Source organism: Amia ocellicauda, chromosome 4, assembly GCF_036373705.1.
Source record: "Amia ocellicauda isolate fAmiCal2 chromosome 4, fAmiCal2.hap1, whole genome shotgun sequence".
In the NCBI taxonomy this organism is placed as follows: Eukaryota; Metazoa; Chordata; class Actinopteri; order Amiiformes; family Amiidae; genus Amia; species Amia ocellicauda.
In genome coordinates, this window is record NC_089853.1 from 265673 (window position 1) to 284401 (window position 18729).

The 18729-nt window shown below is 48.8% G+C and overlaps 2 protein-coding genes across 3 annotated transcripts; both read right to left on the reverse strand.

Annotated features, from left to right (window-relative positions):
- Positions 1–865: 865 nt before the first annotated feature.
- Positions 866–12918, reverse strand: pnpla2 (patatin-like phospholipase domain containing 2). The gene is made up of 9 exons (XM_066700354.1): positions 12608–12918; positions 8998–9230; positions 8812–8877; positions 6350–6559; positions 3654–3714; positions 3101–3328; positions 2842–2974; positions 2464–2586; positions 866–2225 (listed from the first exon to the last, which is right to left on the reverse strand). Exons 1-9 carry the CDS (start codon positions 12792–12794, stop codon positions 1943–1945), a joined length of 1524 nt encoding a protein of 507 aa, XP_066556451.1. The 5' UTR covers positions 12795–12918; the 3' UTR covers positions 866–1942.
- Positions 12919–15279: 2361 nt separating this feature from the next.
- Positions 15280–18670, reverse strand: LOC136747500 (large ribosomal subunit protein P2). 2 transcript variants are annotated; one of them, XM_066700356.1, is made up of 5 exons: positions 18519–18670; positions 17709–17832; positions 17563–17611; positions 17252–17341; positions 15280–15380 (listed from the first exon to the last, which is right to left on the reverse strand). In XM_066700356.1, the coding sequence occupies exons 1-5, from the start codon at positions 18653–18655 to the stop codon at positions 15304–15306; spliced, it is 477 nt and encodes a 158-aa protein (XP_066556453.1). In that variant the 5' UTR covers positions 18656–18670; the 3' UTR covers positions 15280–15303. The 2 variants fall into 2 exon arrangements, with proteins under 2 accessions (XP_066556453.1, XP_066556452.1); XM_066700355.1 differs by having other exon boundaries at positions 15280–15383.
- Positions 18671–18729: the final 59 nt, after the last annotated feature.

The following is an 18729-nucleotide window of genomic DNA, read 5'->3' on the forward strand; positions in this document are numbered from 1 at the left end:
CACACAGTGACTGTACTGTACTGCACTGTATATAGACACCTGGAGTACACACACTGACTGTACTGTACTGTATATAGACACCTGGAGCACACACACTGACTGTACTGTATATAGACACCTGGAGTACAAACACTGACTGTACTGTACTGTATATAGACACCTGGAGTACAAACACTGACTGTACTGTATATAGACACCTGGAGCACACACACTGACTGTACTGTACTATATATAGACACCTGGAGCACACACACTGACTGTACTGTATTGTATATAGACAACTTGTATACACATACTGACTGTACTGTACTGTATATACACCTGGAGTACACACACTGACTGTACTGTTTATACACACCTGGAACACACACACTGACTGTACTGTATTGTATATAGACAACTGGAGTACACACACTCACTGTACTGTATATATACAACTGTAGCACACACACTGACTGTACTGTATATAGACACCTGGAGTACACACACTGACTATACTGTGCTGTATATAGACACCTGGAGTACACTGACTGTACTATATATAGACACCTGAAGTACACTGACTGTACTGTATTGTATATAGACAACTGGAGTACACACACTCACTGTACTGTTATATATAAAGCTGGAGCACACACACTGTACTGGTTATATAATATATTATATTATATATATATATATATATATATATATATATATACACATACATACATACATACATACATACACACACACACACATACATACATACATATACATACACACAGACACACAGTATGTATACAGACACACAGACTGGAGTCACTACACTGTTTCATACAAATGCACATTTACACACAAATAAAAAAAAAGCCAGACAACAGACTGATTGGAAGAGATATAATATAATACAGTGTAATGTGGTACAATGCGCTATACACAGGGTGTGTTGTATGTACAGTGATATGGCGACTGGCCTGTTTGACACTGGGCTGTATGACCCAGTACAGACACAGACCTGCATGCAGCAGCAGAGAGACGGGAACAGTGTTCCCAAGCTGTGCACTGTAAAACACCATGATAATAAAAACAAAAATAATACGCAGCATAAAAATAATAACAGCGCTTCGGAGTACTCAACCAAAATAATGCACATAAACGGTTCTGCATTAACTTGCACTGAAATATTTTAATTTTGTCGCTGTCCTCTGCTGATGCACTGTGGGTTTACAGGGCTGCCCGTGAAACTGCCTGTTTGCAAACAGCGTGTCCGGACGCGTTTCCTTGCTGTCTGTGGAAGTGCCAGTCCAGAGAGGGTTATGGACCCAGACAGGGCAGCTGCTGTCCAGAGGCACCAACTGACGGGCAGCTGCAGGGGCCTCTAGTGCAAGAGAAGGCTGTCATAAGCCCTCAGGGTCCTCTGTGTGACAGCCGTCCACTGCGGTGCCCGATTCCCGAGAGTTCAATCTGGGATCCTGGGCAGCAGGGAAGCTGTCTGAGCCGTACCTGATGCAGTAGGGGTCCAGCTGCTGTATAAATGGGCATCCTCAGCATCATCCGACTCCCACATCACCTACACACCTCTCCATTTCTTTCACTACATTTCTCTCTGTCTCTCAGCTTCTCTCACTTTCTTTCTCTGTCATGATCTTCCTTTTCTCTTGTATTCTCATTCTCTCTCTCTCACACTGTGTCTCTCTCTCTCTACCTTTCCATAAACTGCTCCCTCTCACACTTATATAAATATATTTATAAAATAAAAAATACATTTTCTCTTAAAAGTCCCTCACAGTGTCTATCAGAGTCCACCATCGCCTGCGAGAGGAACCAACGGCACTGGGGCCCTGCACTGTAGCACCGTGGGGGGGGGGTGTCAGGTTAGATTGAGGGAGGAAGTATGAGAGAGGGAGAGGGAGAAGGAGAGGGACGGATGAAGGGATGGAAGGAGGGGAAGTACAGTCATCTAGGGGAGCACAGGGGGTGCAGAGGGGGGAGGCAGGGGCCTCATCTCCAGGCCCCCCAGCTCCTCCGGCTCCTCTGGCTGCTCCGGGGTCAAGGGCTGGGTGTACAGTGACGCCTGCAGGTCAAGGTTGATGCAGAGCACTCCCGGGAGCAGCTGGCGCTGGTACTGGTCCAGCTTCATCATCAGGTCCAGAACCGATCCGCTGCCTCCCACCCAGCCGGGCAGCAGGCTGGACCCGGTTGGAGCCGACCGTGTGCGACGCAGCTCCCACTGATAGGACAGCCTGAGGGAGGGAGGGACAAGAGAGCGAAATGGTGAGACGGTGAGAGGGAGAGCGAAATAGTGAGAGCCAGAGTAGGACGGTGATAGCCAGACAGTGAGAGGGAGAGTGAGACGGTGAGACACACACTGACACTCGCACACTAGCACACACACACACAAGCACACACACATAGACTGACACACGCACACACTGACACACTAGCACACGCACACACTGACACACACAGCATGTCTCTTGCCTGGCGCTGACGCTGTGGCTCAGGCTTCGTCCCGCCTGCCTCAGCAGACACTGCAGCACCTTCACGCTCTGCTGCCCCATCCAGCTCACGTCCTCACGCACGTCCGGTAGCCACTCCAGCAACCTGGGAGCAGGGAGACGTCACCGACTGGACAGCTGGTCACACACCGAGAAATGAGCGAGACAGACGGAGAGATGGGGAGACACAGCGAGAGAGACAGAGAGACACAGAGAGACTAAGAGAGAGACAGAAAGACAGAGAGACTTGAGAGGGATTTGAGAGACAGCGAATCACAGAGAGAGAGACAGGGAGACACAGTGAAACGGACAGCGAGACACAGACAGACAGAGACAGACAGAGACAGAGGCAGTCGCTGACCTGACAGTGAGGGACACGGCCGACTCCAGAGGCAGGGTGTAGGGCAGCATCATGGCCGAGGCCAGTCTGACCGGCAGCAGGTTACTGAGGGACTGGAACACACTGCGCCGCTCCGCACACGCCTCCACTAGGGCTACACGACATGACACAACACTGTAACACTGCGCCGCTCCGCACACACCTCCACCAGGGCTACACGACATAACAATGGAACACACTCTCACTCTCTCCCTCTCCCTCTCCCTCTCTCTCTCCATACCTCTGTGTAGTCGGGGGGGCAGGTGCTCAAAGATGTGCTGCTCTCCTCCGGCTGCTCCCTCGCTCTCCTTCGCCCTCCTCTCCTCTGGCTTCATCCCTCCATCTTTCTCCATCTGCCCTTCTTCCCCTTCCTCCTCCTCTTCCTCCTTTTCCTTCTCTTCCTCCTGCTTCTCCTCCCCCTCTCCCCGGGGGATCAGGCTGTGCTGGGGTCCCCGAAACTGCAGCAGCCCTGAACCCCAAAAACAAAAACACCCAGGGGTCAAAGGTCAGGGGACACTGACAGTCAGGGCAGACACTCTCTCACCAGCACCTGTTCACTGGGCTGATCAAACACTGCATTATATTGTTCACACTGGATACTGGACACCCTGCACTATACTGTGGTATACTGTACTGGACACTACACTGCACAACTGGGAGCTGAACTGAACTGCATGCAACATCACAGGTGGCCACTGGGTGGCAGCAGAGCACTGCACAGAGATTCTCTATGTTTCTGTTCCCCCCCCCCCCCCCTCTCTCTCTCTCTCTCTCACTCTCTCTCCCTTCCTCACCATTCTTCGTGATGAAGTGCAGGGCATCTTTGTATCCCTGCTTACACATCGCTTTCATCACCTGCCAGAGAGAGAGAGAGAAAGAGGAGGAGACTCAAAACGATACGCACAACACAGTGTGTACCTGTGTGTGTTTGTGTGTGTACAGTGTGTGTAGTGAGTGTGTACCTGTGTGTGTGTGTGTGTGTGTGTAGTGACTGTATACCTGTGTGTGTGTACAGTGTGTGTAGTGAGTGTGTACCTGTGTGTACAGTGTGTAGTGAGTGTGTACCTATGTATGTGTACCTGTGTGTACAGTGTGTCTACAGTGTGTGTAGTGAGTGTGTACATGTGTGTGTACAGTGTGTAGTGAGTGTGTACCTGTGTGTGTACAGTGAGTGTGTACCTGTGTGTGTACAGTGTGTGTAGTGAGTGTGTACCTGTGTGTGTACAGTGTGTGTAGTGAGTGTACCTGTGTGTGTACAGTGTGTGTAGTGAGTGTGTACCTGTGTGTGTACAGTGTGTAGTGAGTGTGTACCTGTGTGTGTAGTGAGTGTGTAAAGTGTGTGTAATGAGTGTGTACCTGTGTGTGTACAGTGTGTGTAATGAGTGTGTACCTGTGTGTGTGTGTGTGTGTGTGTGTGTGTGTGTGTGTGTGTGTGTGTGTAGTGAGCGTGTACCGGTGTGTGTAATGATTGTGTACCTGTGTGTGTAAAGTGTGTGTAGTGAGTGTGTACCAGTTTGTGTGTACAGTGTGTGTAGTGAGTGTGTACCTGTGTGTGTACAGTGTGTGTGTACAGTGTGTGTGTGTACAGTGTGTGTAGTGAGTGTGTACCTGTGTGTGTGTGTGTGTGTGTGTGTGTATAGTGTGTGTAGTGAGTGTGTACAGTGTGTGTAGTGAGTGTGTACCTGTGTGTGTAGTGTGTACCTGTGTGTCGTACCTGTGTGTATAGTGTGTGTCTACAGTGTATGTAGTGAGTGTGTACCTGTGTGTAGTGAGTGTGTACCTGTGTGTGTGTAAAGTGTGTATAATGAGTGTGTACCTGTGTGTGTGTGTACAGTATGTAGTGAGTGTGTACCTGTGTGTGTACAGTGTGTAATGAGTATGTACCGGTCTGTGTGTAGTGTGGGTGTACCTGTGTGTGTGTGTGTGTGTACAGTGTGTGTAGTGAGTGTGTACCTGTGTGTGTAGTGTGTATAATGATTGTGTACCTGTGTGTGCAGTGTGTATAATGATTGTGTACCTGTGTGTGTGTGTGTATACAGTTTGTGTAGTGAGTGTGTACCTGTGTGTGTAGTGTGTATAATGATTGTGTACCTGTGTGTGTGTGTGTATACAGTGTGTGTAGTGAGTGTGTACCTGTGTGTGTAGTGTGTATGATTGTGTACCTGTGTGTACCAGTGTGTGTGTGTACAGTGTGTGTAGTGTGTGTAGTGAGTGTGTACAGTGTGTGAAAAGTGTGTACCTGTGTGTGTACAGTGTGTGTAGTGAGTGTGTACCTGTGTGTGTAGTGAGTGTGTAACTGTGTGTGTGTGTGTGTGTACAGTGTGTGTAGTGAGTGTGTATGTGTGCATTGTGTGTAGTGAGTGTGTACTTGTGTGTGTGTGTACAGTGTGTAGTGAGTGTGTACCTGTGTGTGTAGTGAGTGTGTACCTGTGTGTGTACCTGTGTATGTAGTGACTGTGTACCTGTGTGTGTGCCGTGTGTAGTGAGTGTGTACCTGTGTGTACAGTGTGTACCTGTGTGTGTGTGTGCATTGTGTGTAGTGAGTGTGTACCTATGTGTGTGTAGTGAGTGTACCTGTGTGTGTACAGTGTGTGTAGTGAGTGTGTACCTGTGTGTGCGTGTGTGTGCATTGTGTAGTGAGTGTGTACCTATGTGTGTGTAGTGAGTGTGTACCTGTGTGTGTAGTGACTGTGTACCTGTGTGTGTGTGTGCAGTGTGTGTAGTGAGTGTGCACCTGTGTGTTCAGTGTGTGTAGTGATTGTGTACCTGTGTGTGCAGTGTGTGTACAGTGTGTGTGTGCATTGTGTGTAGTGAGTGTGTACTTGTGTGTGTGTGTGTACAGTGTACCTGTGTGTGTAGTGAGTGTGTACCTGTGTGTACAGTGTATGTAGTGACTGTGTACCTGTGTGTGTGCAGTGTGTGTAGTGAGTGTGCACCTGTGTGTACAGTGAGAGTGCACCTGTGTGTGTACAGTGTGTGTGTACCTGTGTGTGTGTGTGTGCATTGTGTGTAGTGAGTGTGTACTTGTGTGTGTACAGTGTATAATGAGTGTGTACCTGTGTGTGTGTAGTGAGTGTGTACCTGTCTGTGTGTGTGTGTACAGTGTGTGTACAGTGTATAATGAGTGTGTATCTGTCTGTGTGTGTGTGTGTGTACAGTGTGTGTAGTGAGTGTGTACCTGTGTGTGTGTACAGTGTGAGTAGTGAGTGTGTACCTATGTGTGTGTGTACAGTGTGCGTAGTGAGTGTGTACCTTTGTGTGTGTGTGTGTGTGTGTGTAGTGAGTGTGTACCTGTGTGTGTGTACAGTGTAATGAGTGTGTACCTGTGTGTGTGTACAGTGTAATGAGTGTGTACCTGTGTGTGTGTGTGTGTGTGTGTAGTGAGTGTGTACCTGTGTGTGTGTACAGTGTAATGAGTGTGTACCTGTGTGTGTGTGTATGTACAGTGTGTGTAGTGAGTGTGTACAGTGTGTGTGTAGCGTGTGTGTACCTGTGGCTCCGGGGGGAACAGCGCTTTACTCAGCCGGTACAGGTTGTGCAGTGACAGCTGGATGCTGGTGTTGGTGACGCGCAGCTCGTGGAGGCTGGGCGAGGCGTCGCGCGGGCAGATGTCGCTCTCGCCCGAGAACGGAGACACCGTGATGGTGCTCTTGAGCTCGTACTGCGGCAGGTTGTCAGAGATCCCCCCGTCCACATAGCGCTGAGAGAGGGAGGGAGGGAGAGGGTTAAGAACATAAGAAAGTTTACAATCGAGAGGAGGCCATTCGGCCCATCGTGCTCGTTTGGTGTCCATTAATAACTCAGTGATCAAGGATCCTATCCAGTCTGTTTTTGAATGTTCCCAAATTGTCTCTTCAGCCACATCGCTGGGGAGTTTGTTCAGATTGTGACGCCTCTCTGTGTGAAGAAGTGTCTCCTGTTTTCTGTCTTGAATGCCTTGAAGCCCAATTTCCATTTGTGTCCCGGGTGCGTGTGTCCCTGCTGATCTGGAAAAGCTCCTCTGCTTTGATGTGGTCGATGCCTTTCATGATTTTGAAGACTTGGATCAAGTCCCCACGTAGTCTCCTCTGTTCCAGGGTGAAAAGATTCAGTTCCTCAGTCTCTCAGTAGGACATTCCCTTCAGACCTGGAATAAGTCTGGTTGCTCTCCTCTGAACTGCCTCTAGAGCAGCGATATCTGTCTTGAAGTGTGGAGCCCAGAACTGTCCACAGTATCCAGATGAGCTCTAACTAGTGCATTGTACAGTCTGAACATCACTGCCCTTGTTCCCAATTCTACACTTTTGACAATATACCCTAGCATTGTTATTGCCTTTTTTATTGCTTCCCCACAATGTTTAAATGGAGAAAGTGAGGAGTCCACATAGACTCCTAGGTCTTTCTCATGCGTTACTTCATCTAGTCCTATTCCTCCCATAGTGTAATTATAGTGGACATTTTTGTTACCTGCGTGTATTACCTTGCACATACCTTCCACATTGAATTTCATCTGCCAGGTGTCGGCCCACAACTGAATATTATCTAAGTCCCTCTGAATAGCCTGTGCTGCCGAGATTGTATCTGCTGAGCCACCTATTTTAGTATCATCTGCAAATTTGACAAGTTTGCTAACTATCCCAGAGTCCAGATCATTAATATAGATTAGAAAAAGCACAGGCCCTAGTACTCCATCTACTTTCATTACCCTGAATGCCTACAGCTTCCAATTTGGGGATCAGTCTTTGGTGTGGAACCGTATCAAAAGCTTTTTGGAAATCTAAGTATATCATATCATATGCTTTCACCTGATCTACAGCTGCAGTTGCATGTTCAAAAAATTCTAATAGATTAGTAAGACATGATCTGCCTCGTCTGAACCCATGTTGACTATCTCCAAGAATATGGTTTTCATTAAGATGCTCCTCTATTTCCTGTCTAATCATTTTCTCCAACATTTTACAGGTGATGCAGGTGAGACTGATTGGTCTGTAATTTCCTGGCTCAGTTTTGTCCCCTTTCTTGTGGATTGGGATGACATTTTCTGTCTTCCAGTCAGTCGGCACATCCCCTGTTCTAAGTGTCATTTGGAATAATTGAGTTAGTGGCCGATAAATAATTTCCCTCATTTCTTTAAGTACTGTTGGAAATATACCATCTGGCCCAGGTGATTTGTTGGTTTTTAATTCTGCTCGTCCCTTTAGTACCTCCTCCTCATTTATCCTGATCTCTCTTAGGGTTTGACTGGACTGGTTGTTAACCTGTGGCATATTATCTGTCTTTTCTTTTGTAAAAACCTCTGTGAAATACTCATTTAGAACATTTGCCACATCTTGTTCGTTTTCCAAGATACCTCCATTTTTGCCCTTTATCTGTTTCACCTCCTCCTTTATTGACCCTTGCTGTTGTACAGCTTGAGACGCCAGGTTGAGATGCCAGAGGAAGATTGTTTCTATCACTTTCTTTCTGCAGTGAACTTGAACTTTCACCTACTTCTGCGTGTGCGTGTCTGTTTGTAAGTTCATGTGAGGTCACAGCAGGCAACAGAAAAGAGAGAGAGAGAGAGAGAGAGAGAGAGAACAGGAGACAGGCTGAAGATGTTACACAAGAGAGGAATAATAGTGACATCATCACTGACATCATCACTGACAGCACACAGGGCAAGGAGCAATGTCTGAGAGAGAGAGAGACTATGACACAGACTGGGCCAGACTGAATCTGCTGGAAGTTCGATTAGAATTCAATTTCAACTGGATTTGATGTTTTTCTATGAAGAAATAGAGCTGAATATGGGTTTGCCAGTGTTCTGACCGCGATCGCTCGTATTGCACTCCACACGGATGTCAATTATTGACTAGTGAATTTTAGAGAGACAGGGATGTTAAGACAGTAAGAGAGCGAGAGAGAGATGGAGAGATGGAAAGACAGAAAGACAGAAGGAGGGAGAGACACAGAGTCTGTGTCTGTGAGACTCACCACACCCTTCAGTGTTGGAGGAATTAAGCCACAGTAGACTGGAATAAATGCGCTACACACACAGGCCTGAGAGAGAGAGAGAGGGAGGGAGGGGGAGAGAGAGAGGGAGGGTTAACACATCTACTGCACAATTATCCCCAGTGTGAGACTCTCTCTCTCGCTCGCTCTCCCAGTGCCCCCAGTCACCTGCACAAGCTCTTCCATGTTGTTGAACTGTGTGAGCAGCACGTTCTGGCCGTCGGACACGCGTGTGAGGGAGATGCCCAGGCGCCCGGTGGCGTGTGTGTGTGAATTGGGGGGTAGCGTACGGTACAACAACACACGCATCAGCTTCACCAGGTTGAATGAGGGGTGCAGTGGCCCCAGGGCCCGGCGCCGCGCCTCCCTGGACACTGCAATGATGTTCGCACCTGCCTCCCCTACAGAGAGAGAGAGACAGAGAGAGATACAGAGTGAGAGAGAGAGACATACATGCAGAGAGAGAGAGAGGGAGCGAGAGATATGAAGAGCTACACACACGCACACAGAAAGTATTGACAATGACTATGATGAGCATTACGATTACACAGTCCATCTAATATAGCTCCAGCAGTCCGTCTAATATAGCGCCCGCAGTCCTACCACCCATAGTCCATGTATTACAGTGTCAACAGTCCGTGTTAAATATGCCCACAGTCCGTGTAATATAGCGCCCACAGTCCGTGTCATATACCACCTGCAGTCCGTGTTAAATATGCCCACAGTCCGTGTAATATAGCGCCCACAGTCCGTGTCATATACCACCAATACCGCCCGCAGTCCGTTAAATACGCCCACAGTCCGTATCATACACCGCCAATACCGCCTGCAGTCCATCTAATATACCACCCGCAGTCCATGTCATATAGCGCCCTGAAATTACAGACCAATCAGTCTCACCTGCATCACTTGTAAAATGTTGGAAAAAATGATTAGACAGAAATTAGAGGAGCATCTTAATGAAAACCATATTCTTGGAGATAGTCAACATGGGTTTAGATGAGGCAGATCATGTCTATGTAGGGACTTGATTCAAGTCTTCAAAATCATGAAAGGCATCGACCACATCAAACCAGAGGAGCTTTTCCAGATCAGCAGGGACACACGCACCCGGGGACACAAATGGAAATTGGGCTTCAAGGCATTCAAGACAGGAAACAGGAGACACTTCTTCACACAGAGAGGCGTCACAATCTGAACAAACTCCCCAGCGATGTGGCTGAAGAGACAATTTGGGAACATTCAAAAACAGACTGGATAGGATCCTTGATCACCAAATGGACACCAAACGAGCACGATGGGTCGAATGGGCTCCTCTCGCTTGGACACTTTCTTATGTTCTTATGTTTCCAATAGCGCCTCTGATAGTTTCAACAGGGAAAACCTTACCATTTTCGTGTAATTCATCATTTGATCACAAAAACTTGCAGTATTTTAGACGTGCTTTGCTGTCATTGCAAAGAACTAAAATGGCTAGGAGTTTTTGTCTGTCTTAATTATTCATTATAAACAGAATTTAAACTGCTATTATAACATATTAATTGATAACAAAATAAAACATTTAGATAGGTATTTATTATTTTTTCCCACGTTGTGTTCGAAAGACACAGAATTGTCTTTCCCATCATAGTATTGAATAGAAACCGATATATTATCAGATGCATGTAACCACACAAATATAGGGTTTTGTACTAATGTGAATGAGAACACCTGCAGTGTTACGCATCAATTAAAAATAATTTGTTTCTGTGAGTACGGTGTCTGCAAATCATGTTTGATCGGAACCTGAATCGGACGTATTTTCTTGCACTCTGCATCCAATAAGAGCATCCATTCAATATTTATAAATAACCTACTGTTGGCAGAAAAAATCCAGTGATCAATCCATAAGGGCTACACTGTACATCAGGAGTGGAACGAGCGATATTGTCTGTGGCATCTCATTTGTGATTTAGGTTACAACAGAGACTTGCGTCAGGAAAAAACATGGACTTGAAGGTAATGCAGGTGGTGGTCAGTGGCCACGAGTCTGGTCATATTTGAATAAAATTACAATCAAAAGGATTTTGTTTGTCTGTTTATTTTACGTTTGTTGCAGGTCGCATTCATGTTGCACAGATTTCCGCAGTTTTACACAATTCCACAGATCCCATTGGTGGAGCAGCGCAGATCTGCGCAAAAACTGCACAATCAGAGATCTCGATCACCGCACTTAGTTAACAAATTCACTATTCACAGTGATACCTTTTTGTGCAGCAAAACATCATAAAGAAATGATAAACAGGCAGTTAACTGTTATGTCGGGTGTGCCAGGGAATGAAACAGATTTAAAAAATGACACCCACCCATTCAGACTCATGAACAGGCACACATGCACTGTTGAGATGTTAAAATGAACATATCAGACAACCACGAACACAAGACTGTTTTTTTTTGTTTTGACACACTTCTTCTACAGCAGTTTAGTGTCTTAGTTCCAATCAAGACCCTTGGGGGGGGTGTAGCTGTCTGATTCTCTTTTCTCAGACAGATGTCAGTAGAAATGGCATTTAATAATGAAAAACACTAGAATATAATAGAGAATGATATGTTCAGTTTACTCATGTGACACTAGTGGTTCTATGTTTTGGGAGAATAACGCAATGGTACAGTTTAGTACAGTATACAGTGATGTACAGTGTTTTCAGTGTTACACAGTATACAGTGTTGTACAGTGTTTTCAGTGTTACACACTATACAGTGTTGTACAGTATAGTATACAGTGTTGTATAGTACACAGTGTTAAGAACATAAGAAAGTTTATAAACGAGAGGAGGCCATTCGACCCATCGTGCTCGTTTGGTGTCCATTAATAACTAAGTGATCCAAGGATGCTATCCAGTCTATTTTTAAATGTTCCCAAATTTTCAACATCTACCACATCGCTGGGGAGTTTGTTCCAGATTGTGACGCCTCTCTGTGTGAAGAAGTGTCTCCTGTTGTACAGTACAGTACAGTACAGTATAGTGTTGTACAGTGTTTTCAGTGTTACACAGCATACAGTGTAGTACAGTATACAGTGTAGTACAGTGTAGTACAGTATACAGTGTAGTACAGTATATAGTGTAGTACAGTATACAGTATACAGTGTAGTACAGTGCAGTGCAGTAATTGATTTGATAATAAATAGAGTCTCTGGAGAAGAGCTGTCTCTCTGTGACCAGCAGAGCACACGACTGGACAAAGCTGTCACTACAGCATCCCTCTTCTCAAGGGTCCATACCGGACCGACTGACGGACTGCTACCCCCCCGACCGACACTGTGTCCGCTGAGGATGAGGCTCTGTCTATCTGTCTGCCTGCCTGCCTGCCTGCCTGCCCGCCCGTCACCTTGGACAGAGGAGTCATGGGGTATAAACTGGGGCCTCCGTGGAGACACACCTGCTGACCCTTTGTCCACGGTATGTCACAACCAATGTGTGTGTGTGTGTGTGTGTGTGTGTGTGTGTGTGTGTGTGTGTGGTTGACATGTGCTCAGTGCCGTGTGTGTGTGGGTGTGGGTGTGTGTGTGTGTGTGGTTGACATGTGCTCAGTGCCGTGTGTGTGTGTGGGTGTGTGTGGGTGACGTGCTCAGTGCCGTGTGTGTGTGTGTGTGTGTGTGTGTGTGTGGTTGACATGTGCTCAGTGCCGTGTGTGTGTGTGTGTGTGTGGGTGACGTGCTCAGTGCCGTGTGTGTGTGTGTGTGTGGGTGACATGTGCTCAGTGCCATGTGTGTGCGTGTGTGTTGTAGTTGACTCACCCAGGCAGGCCCCGCTGACCAGCGCAGAGGCGGTGAGCGCTCCGGCTGAGGCCCCGTAGATGTGCCGGGCATTTTCCACCAGGAAGGGCGCCTGTTCCTGCAGGCAGCTGGCCACGCCGATGTGGTAGATCCCCAGGAACCCGCAGCCGGCAAAGGAGATGTTCCAGGGAGAGTCCAGAGGGAACATCGTACCAGACACAGCAGCGGAGGGGAGATGGGGACGGAGGGAGAGAGGGAGAAGGGGGGGACAGAGGGAGTGATAAGGAAAGAGGGAGAGAGGGATAGGGGAGAGAGGGAGTGATAAGGAAAGAGGGAGAGGGAGAGAGAGGGATAGGGGAGAGAGGGGGAGAGGGAGTGATAAGGAAAGAGGGAGAGGGAGAGAGAGGGATAGGGCAGAGAGGGGGAGAGAGGGATGATAGGGGGGAAGAAGGGGCAGGAAGCCTGTCAGGAGCTCACCTCCCGAGTGCCCTTTCTGTTGAGCTTCCAGAAATGAGTCCAGTAATCATATTATTATTAATAATAATAATAATAATCACATAAAACAGGTCAATAAATAAATAAAATTAGGAAGTAAAGCGTCAGCCGACTGTCAGTAGTGAAACAGATGACGGGCAGTTGTGGCTCTTTCCTCCGGGCACACTGCTCTCTGTTGCCTCCCGGTCACAGGGGTCTGTTTCTCTGCTTCCCAGGCAGCGGCCGCTCGTAGCGAAGCTCGTGTTTCCCCGGCACTGGGACAGCCTCCTGCGGCCGCACAGCGCAGCCCGATGCCCGTCACGGATTGTGGTCGTGGGTCTCTCTGTGTTTGTCGTTCAGCTGCGGCCGCAATGGCTGCTGTTCGTGTCCGCTGTGCTGTATCTCGATGCCAGTCGATATCCACGGCGCTGTGAACTTGGGGCCTGCGCCAGCTGTGTTTTGTTGACTAAGCCTCGGTTCCGCCTGTCACTCGGGGCCCGGCGGACGAGCGTCCCCGCCCCGCAGGCGTGGCTTCGAGTTCTCGGATCCAATCGGGCCGCTCCTGCCGCAGACACCCTCCCGTCTGTGTTACCTAACTGTCAGCCCTCGGTAAATAAGTAACCCTGGGGGGCCGCGGCGGAGTCTGACGCCCGGCTGTTCAGGGTGTGTTGGGTGTGTTTATGAACCGCGCTGATCGCCTGGACCGGGCTGGGGGAGGGCCGTGCAGGCCGCTGACTTTTGCTCCAGAATGCGGAGCTGGAAACGTGATGATAAACGGGACGACATGTCTTTAGAGGAGGCTTTGTTCAACTGAAAACAGCAACAGAAAACAGGCAGACTGCCAGACACAAACACACAGACACACACAAACACTCACACAGACAGACAGAACTCACACACAAACACACACACAGGCAGGACTCACACACACAAACACTCACACACACAGGCAGGACTCACACACACACTCACACACACAGACAGGACTCGCACACAAACACACACACAGGCAGGCAGGACTCACACACACAAACACTCACACACAAACACACACGGACTCACACACACAAACACTCACACACAAACACACACACAGGCAGGACTCACACAGACAGACAGGACTCACACACAAACACGCACACAAACACACACAAAGGCAGGCAGGACTCACACACATAAACACTCACACAGACAGGACTCTCACACAAACAGGCAGACAGGACTCACACACACAAACACGCACACACACAAACACTCACAGACAGGATTCACACACAAACACACACACAGGCAGACAGGACTCGCACACACAAACACTCACACAGGCAGGACTCACACAGACAGGACTCACACACAAACACACACACATAAACACTCACACAAACACGCACACACAGACAGACAGGACTCGCACACAAACACACACACATAAACACTCACACAAACACGCACACACAGACAGACAGGACTCGCACACAAACACACGCAGGCAGGACTCTCTCACACAAACAGGCCAAGAGACACACCTACTGACAGAGTATTCCCGTGAGAGTAAACTGACACACACACGGGGCACTCGGCTCCACACATCTCCACTGACTTGATGAAGTCTCCCCACTTTACCTGCTGTCTAAACTGCTCTAACCTTTCCCCTCTTCCTTCAATCTCTCCATACTTCCACCACTCCATCTCCTGCTTGCCATCCTTCTCTACTCCCCCACTCCTCAGTCTTCACCCTCCGCTGTTGTCTCTGCTGCAGGTCCAGGTGAAAGTTGTGTAGGTATCAGTCAGCCGATATGAGCCAGACACGCTGATGGCCAGCACTGATGTCTGGCCTGCAGTCAGCTGAGCTCCCTCTCCTCTCCTCCTGGACACGCTGGCACTTGGACCCACTTATCGCTCAGGCAGCCTGTGGGGCCGGCCTGACTCACCTGCACGAGATAAGACCACGAGTGCCGTGTCTCTCTCTCTCCGTCCGTCCATCTCAATCGGTCTCTCCAGTGGCTTCACTGGATATCCGCTGCATTTCAGCCCCTTCTTACCGAAGCATCTATAGTCAGCCAGTCAATCAGTGTCAGTGTGTCTGTCCTGCTCCAGAACCCTGCCACTCTCTGTGTACAGTCCTTTACTGTAACAGCCACATCAAACCTAGGGAACCAATTTCCTCCCTCCCACTCCCTCTTTCCCTCCATTCATCAGTCAGTCAGTGACAGGCTCAGTGTGTTTATACAGAGTTTATTGTTTTAGTCAAACAGGCCGAATCCCATGTCATCATCAGACTCCTCAGACTCATCCTTCTTCTCCTCCTTCTTCTCTTCCACTGCTGAGAGACAGAGAGAGAGGGGTTAATACACAAAGAGCAACAGAGCGAGCGAGACAGAGAGAATACACAGAAGCCCATTCCCAGGGAAACCAAGGGGGAGGAATAGAAAGAGGTAGAGAGAGGCAAACAGACAACCAGACTCCCGAGTGCGTGTGAGTGCGTGTGCGAGTGCGTGTGGCCCGGCCTACACTCCATCAGAACCACACAAATATGTTCTACCCAGTCCAGCTCCCAGGCCACAGGAGCGACTGCATTCACATGCAGGTCAGTTACAGGTCCACGGGCTTTGTGGCGCAGTATCCCAGCATGCACTTCTGTTGACACACACGACAGGTACAGAACAGAGATGCTGCTGTGTCCACTGGAGGAGGCCTCTTTGTACAGTATTTGCCACATCGCTGAGCATGCTGGGACTGGAGGAGGACTCGGGTTCACACCTGCCACACTTCTGATTAAGCACACTATCTGGCCCGACCTTATTGAGAGAGCACCTGCCCTGCCACCTCTAGGCCAGTTGAACACAGGGCAGACCGGGCCTGGGTCTAGTGTGCTGCCTGCCCACGACACTGCAGCCCGAGGGGGCTGCTGTCACTGCGCTGCACCGCACTGTGCGAGTATCAAATTGACCGTGTCAAACGAGTGCGTAAACCACTGTGGGCAGCAGTGCATAAAGGGGCGAATCAGCAGTGTGTCAGTGATCCACAGCCAGAGCATTACAGGGTGTCGGGGTAGGAGTAATGCCCCGTTTCCACTGGACGCATCCGGTCCCGGACACTTAAACTGGTGTTTCCACTGGCTAACCGTCAGGACGCATCCGTGTTTTGTGGAGGTTAAATATCTGGTGCTAGACGTGTCCGTAAGCGTCCGTCCCCACCAAGGAAATGATTCGCTTTCAGGAGCGGAGCTGTGCGCTGGACTTGCAGACACAGAGAAGAGATCAGACACACTGTGTTGGAAGATATAATATCAAGTGCCGTGTGCGATCACAAAGAAATTACAGTTTTATTAGCAGCATGGAGTGAAATCCACATACAGAAACAACACAGGACCGGTGCAGTGCCTGACTAGTTAAAAATAAACTGAAGAAAAATAATCGGATCGTAGCAGGCGATTTTATTAATATTGTATGAACAGCTGGCCGGTGTTTCAGGCTGTGTTGTGTGAATGGTGTGCCAGACAATCCACAGAGACAGTCAGTATGAAGGCGAACACGATTCAGTTAACGTGTCCATTTACAAGTTAAATGAATGAATAAATAAATACGGCAGATCTGGGTTTCCCTCTAAAACATTAAGGACTGGTTTAATAAATGCGTCCATAAACGCCATGACTGAGATGTGCACACTTTAGTTCAATTATAACCTGCTATATTGTATCCGGATGATTAATCGTGAAACGTGTATTTTGTTTCAACTGTAATTTATCCTGATTAAGGACGTCTGCTAAGTTAATTATAAATAATACGGCAACAAGTGTTGTTTGCAGTTACAAATCTGTAGTAAGAGTAATAAATTAAGGGAGTCACGCTGTGCCGTTTAAAATACATATATACTAGCACAAATGATGACGATAATAATAACAATACATATTCGCTATTTAGTATTGTTGCACATGGAACCGTATTCTTATGGGGACGTGCTGATGGACACATCCGGCACGGCACGGACGCTTAAGCCAGGGGAACTGAGGAATTTGTGACGCAGTGAGCTGGATCAAAATGCGCTGTGATCTATTATATAGCGCCTTTCACGTGACTATGTGAAGGAGTCCTGGAGTGCATGACTGCATAACTCGTGCACTGCAAGGGTGTCAGTGTGTGAAAGCAGCCAGTGTCAGGGTTAACACAATAAGAGTGTCAGGGAGCTCACCGGCAGCGGGGGCAGCAGCTCCTCCGGCGGTAGCAGAGCTGCACACGGCCACAGCGCCCCCTGCAGGAACACTGGCCAGCTTCCCATAGCCTGAGAGAGAGAGAGAGAGAGAGAGAGAGAGAGAGAGAGAGAGAGAGGGAGAGAGAGAGAGGGAGAGAGAGAGAGGGAGAGAGAGGGGGGGGGGGGGGGGGGGGTTAATACACTGGCAGGTAGACTGATGGATGGATGGAGACACAGACAGGCAGACGGACGGATGGATGGACGGATGTAGAAACAGACAGGCAGGTTGACGGACAGAGACAGATGCTCACCTTGGGCGATCACATCTGCCACATTCTTCCCATTCAGTTCATTGATGACCTGGGGGGGGGGGGGGGCAGAGAGCCAGTCAGTCTGTGTATTAAGGGCCCAGTGTATTCGTGTGTCCGGCGCTGTCTGCATGGTGTCAGTGTCTCACCTTGTCCATGCGTGTGTCGTCCACCTCAATGCCAACGCTGTCCAAGATCTTCTTCAGGTCTTTAGAGTTGGGGCTGTCGGTTCCGCCCAGAGCGGCCAGCAGGTAGGCAGCTACGTAACGCATCCTGGGGGGGGAGGGGGGGCGAGAGAGGCTGTTACACACACCCTCAGACACGCTCCTTTCCTCTGGAGAGTGCAGTCACACAGTTAAACACACAATCACCAACTGACGCACAATTAAACACTCACTGACTGACACCGCTGCAATTAAACACTATCACCGACACAATTAAACAATCACTGACTGACACCCAGCAGCAATTTAACACACGATCCCTGACAGTTACAGCACACTACGGCACAATGGTCGGTCTGTCCCGCGGTATTGAGCCACACAGCTGTGTGAGCACAGACTGCCCCTCGGTCCGGACTGATTCGTGCTACACTGATATCTGGTGACGGCTATAGCCAAGCACTATGGGAGTATCATTTTCTCCAAGTGTGCATTTATACGTGTAGGACTGTGTAGAGGCATGGATGCGGGTACATTTGTACAGTGTGGATATCTGTATATCTATATCAAATGTAAATCTCCGCCACGCTATTGCGGAGTGTCCGGTCCACTCGGCGGGCCCAGGCGTGCATCTCCTCGCACTGAGACACATGCCTGGGGAATTAGCTGCTCTATAGCCCCGGGATGCTCATCGACGGGGCTACCGGACCGGGGAGAGCAAGACGTGGCTCTAACATACTGCCTTGTCCGGTCCCAGGTCGGATGGCTCCGGTTTCGACTCGGTTTTAGGCGACTCACTTGTCAGAGAGTGATGCAGCGTGCTCACGTCGAGAACCGGAGAGACGGAAAAGAAAGAGCGAAGGCGGGCGGAAACGGAAAGAACCCTCTGAGGGGCGGGAACCGGACGTCAGAATGTGAGGACGACGTTCCCGCATTGGTGGACAGCACCTCCGTCCCCGCCCCCTCTCCGCACGACCAGTAAAGCTGTCTGTCATTGGATAGTCGATGT

Bases quoted from the DNA above. Each gene is read 5' to 3' on its own strand.
- pnpla2 (XM_066700354.1), bottom strand. From the start codon at position 12,794: ATGTTCCCTCTGGACTCTCCCTGGAACATCTCCTTTGCCGGCTGCGGG. The intron at 3,329-3,653 runs GTGAGGAAGGGA...TTTGGGGTTCAG, and splicing joins GCACTTCATCACGAAGAATG to GGCTGCTGCAGTTTCGGGGA. The intron at 2,226-2,463 runs GCAAGAGACATG...TCCCTCCCTCAG, and splicing joins AGCCACAGCGTCAGCGCCAG to GCTGTCCTATCAGTGGGAGC.
- LOC136747500 (XM_066700355.1), bottom strand. From the start codon at position 18,655: ATGCGGGAACGTCGTCCTCACATTCTGACGTCCGGTTCCCGCCCCTCA. The intron at 17,833-18,518 runs GTGAGTCGCCTA...CTCCCCCCCCAG, and splicing joins GCTGCATCACTCTCTGACAA to GATGCGTTACGTAGCTGCCT. The intron at 15,384-17,251 runs GTGAGCTCCCTG...TCTGTCTCTCAG, and splicing joins AGCTGCTGCCCCCGCTGCCG to CAGTGGAAGAGAAGAAGGAG.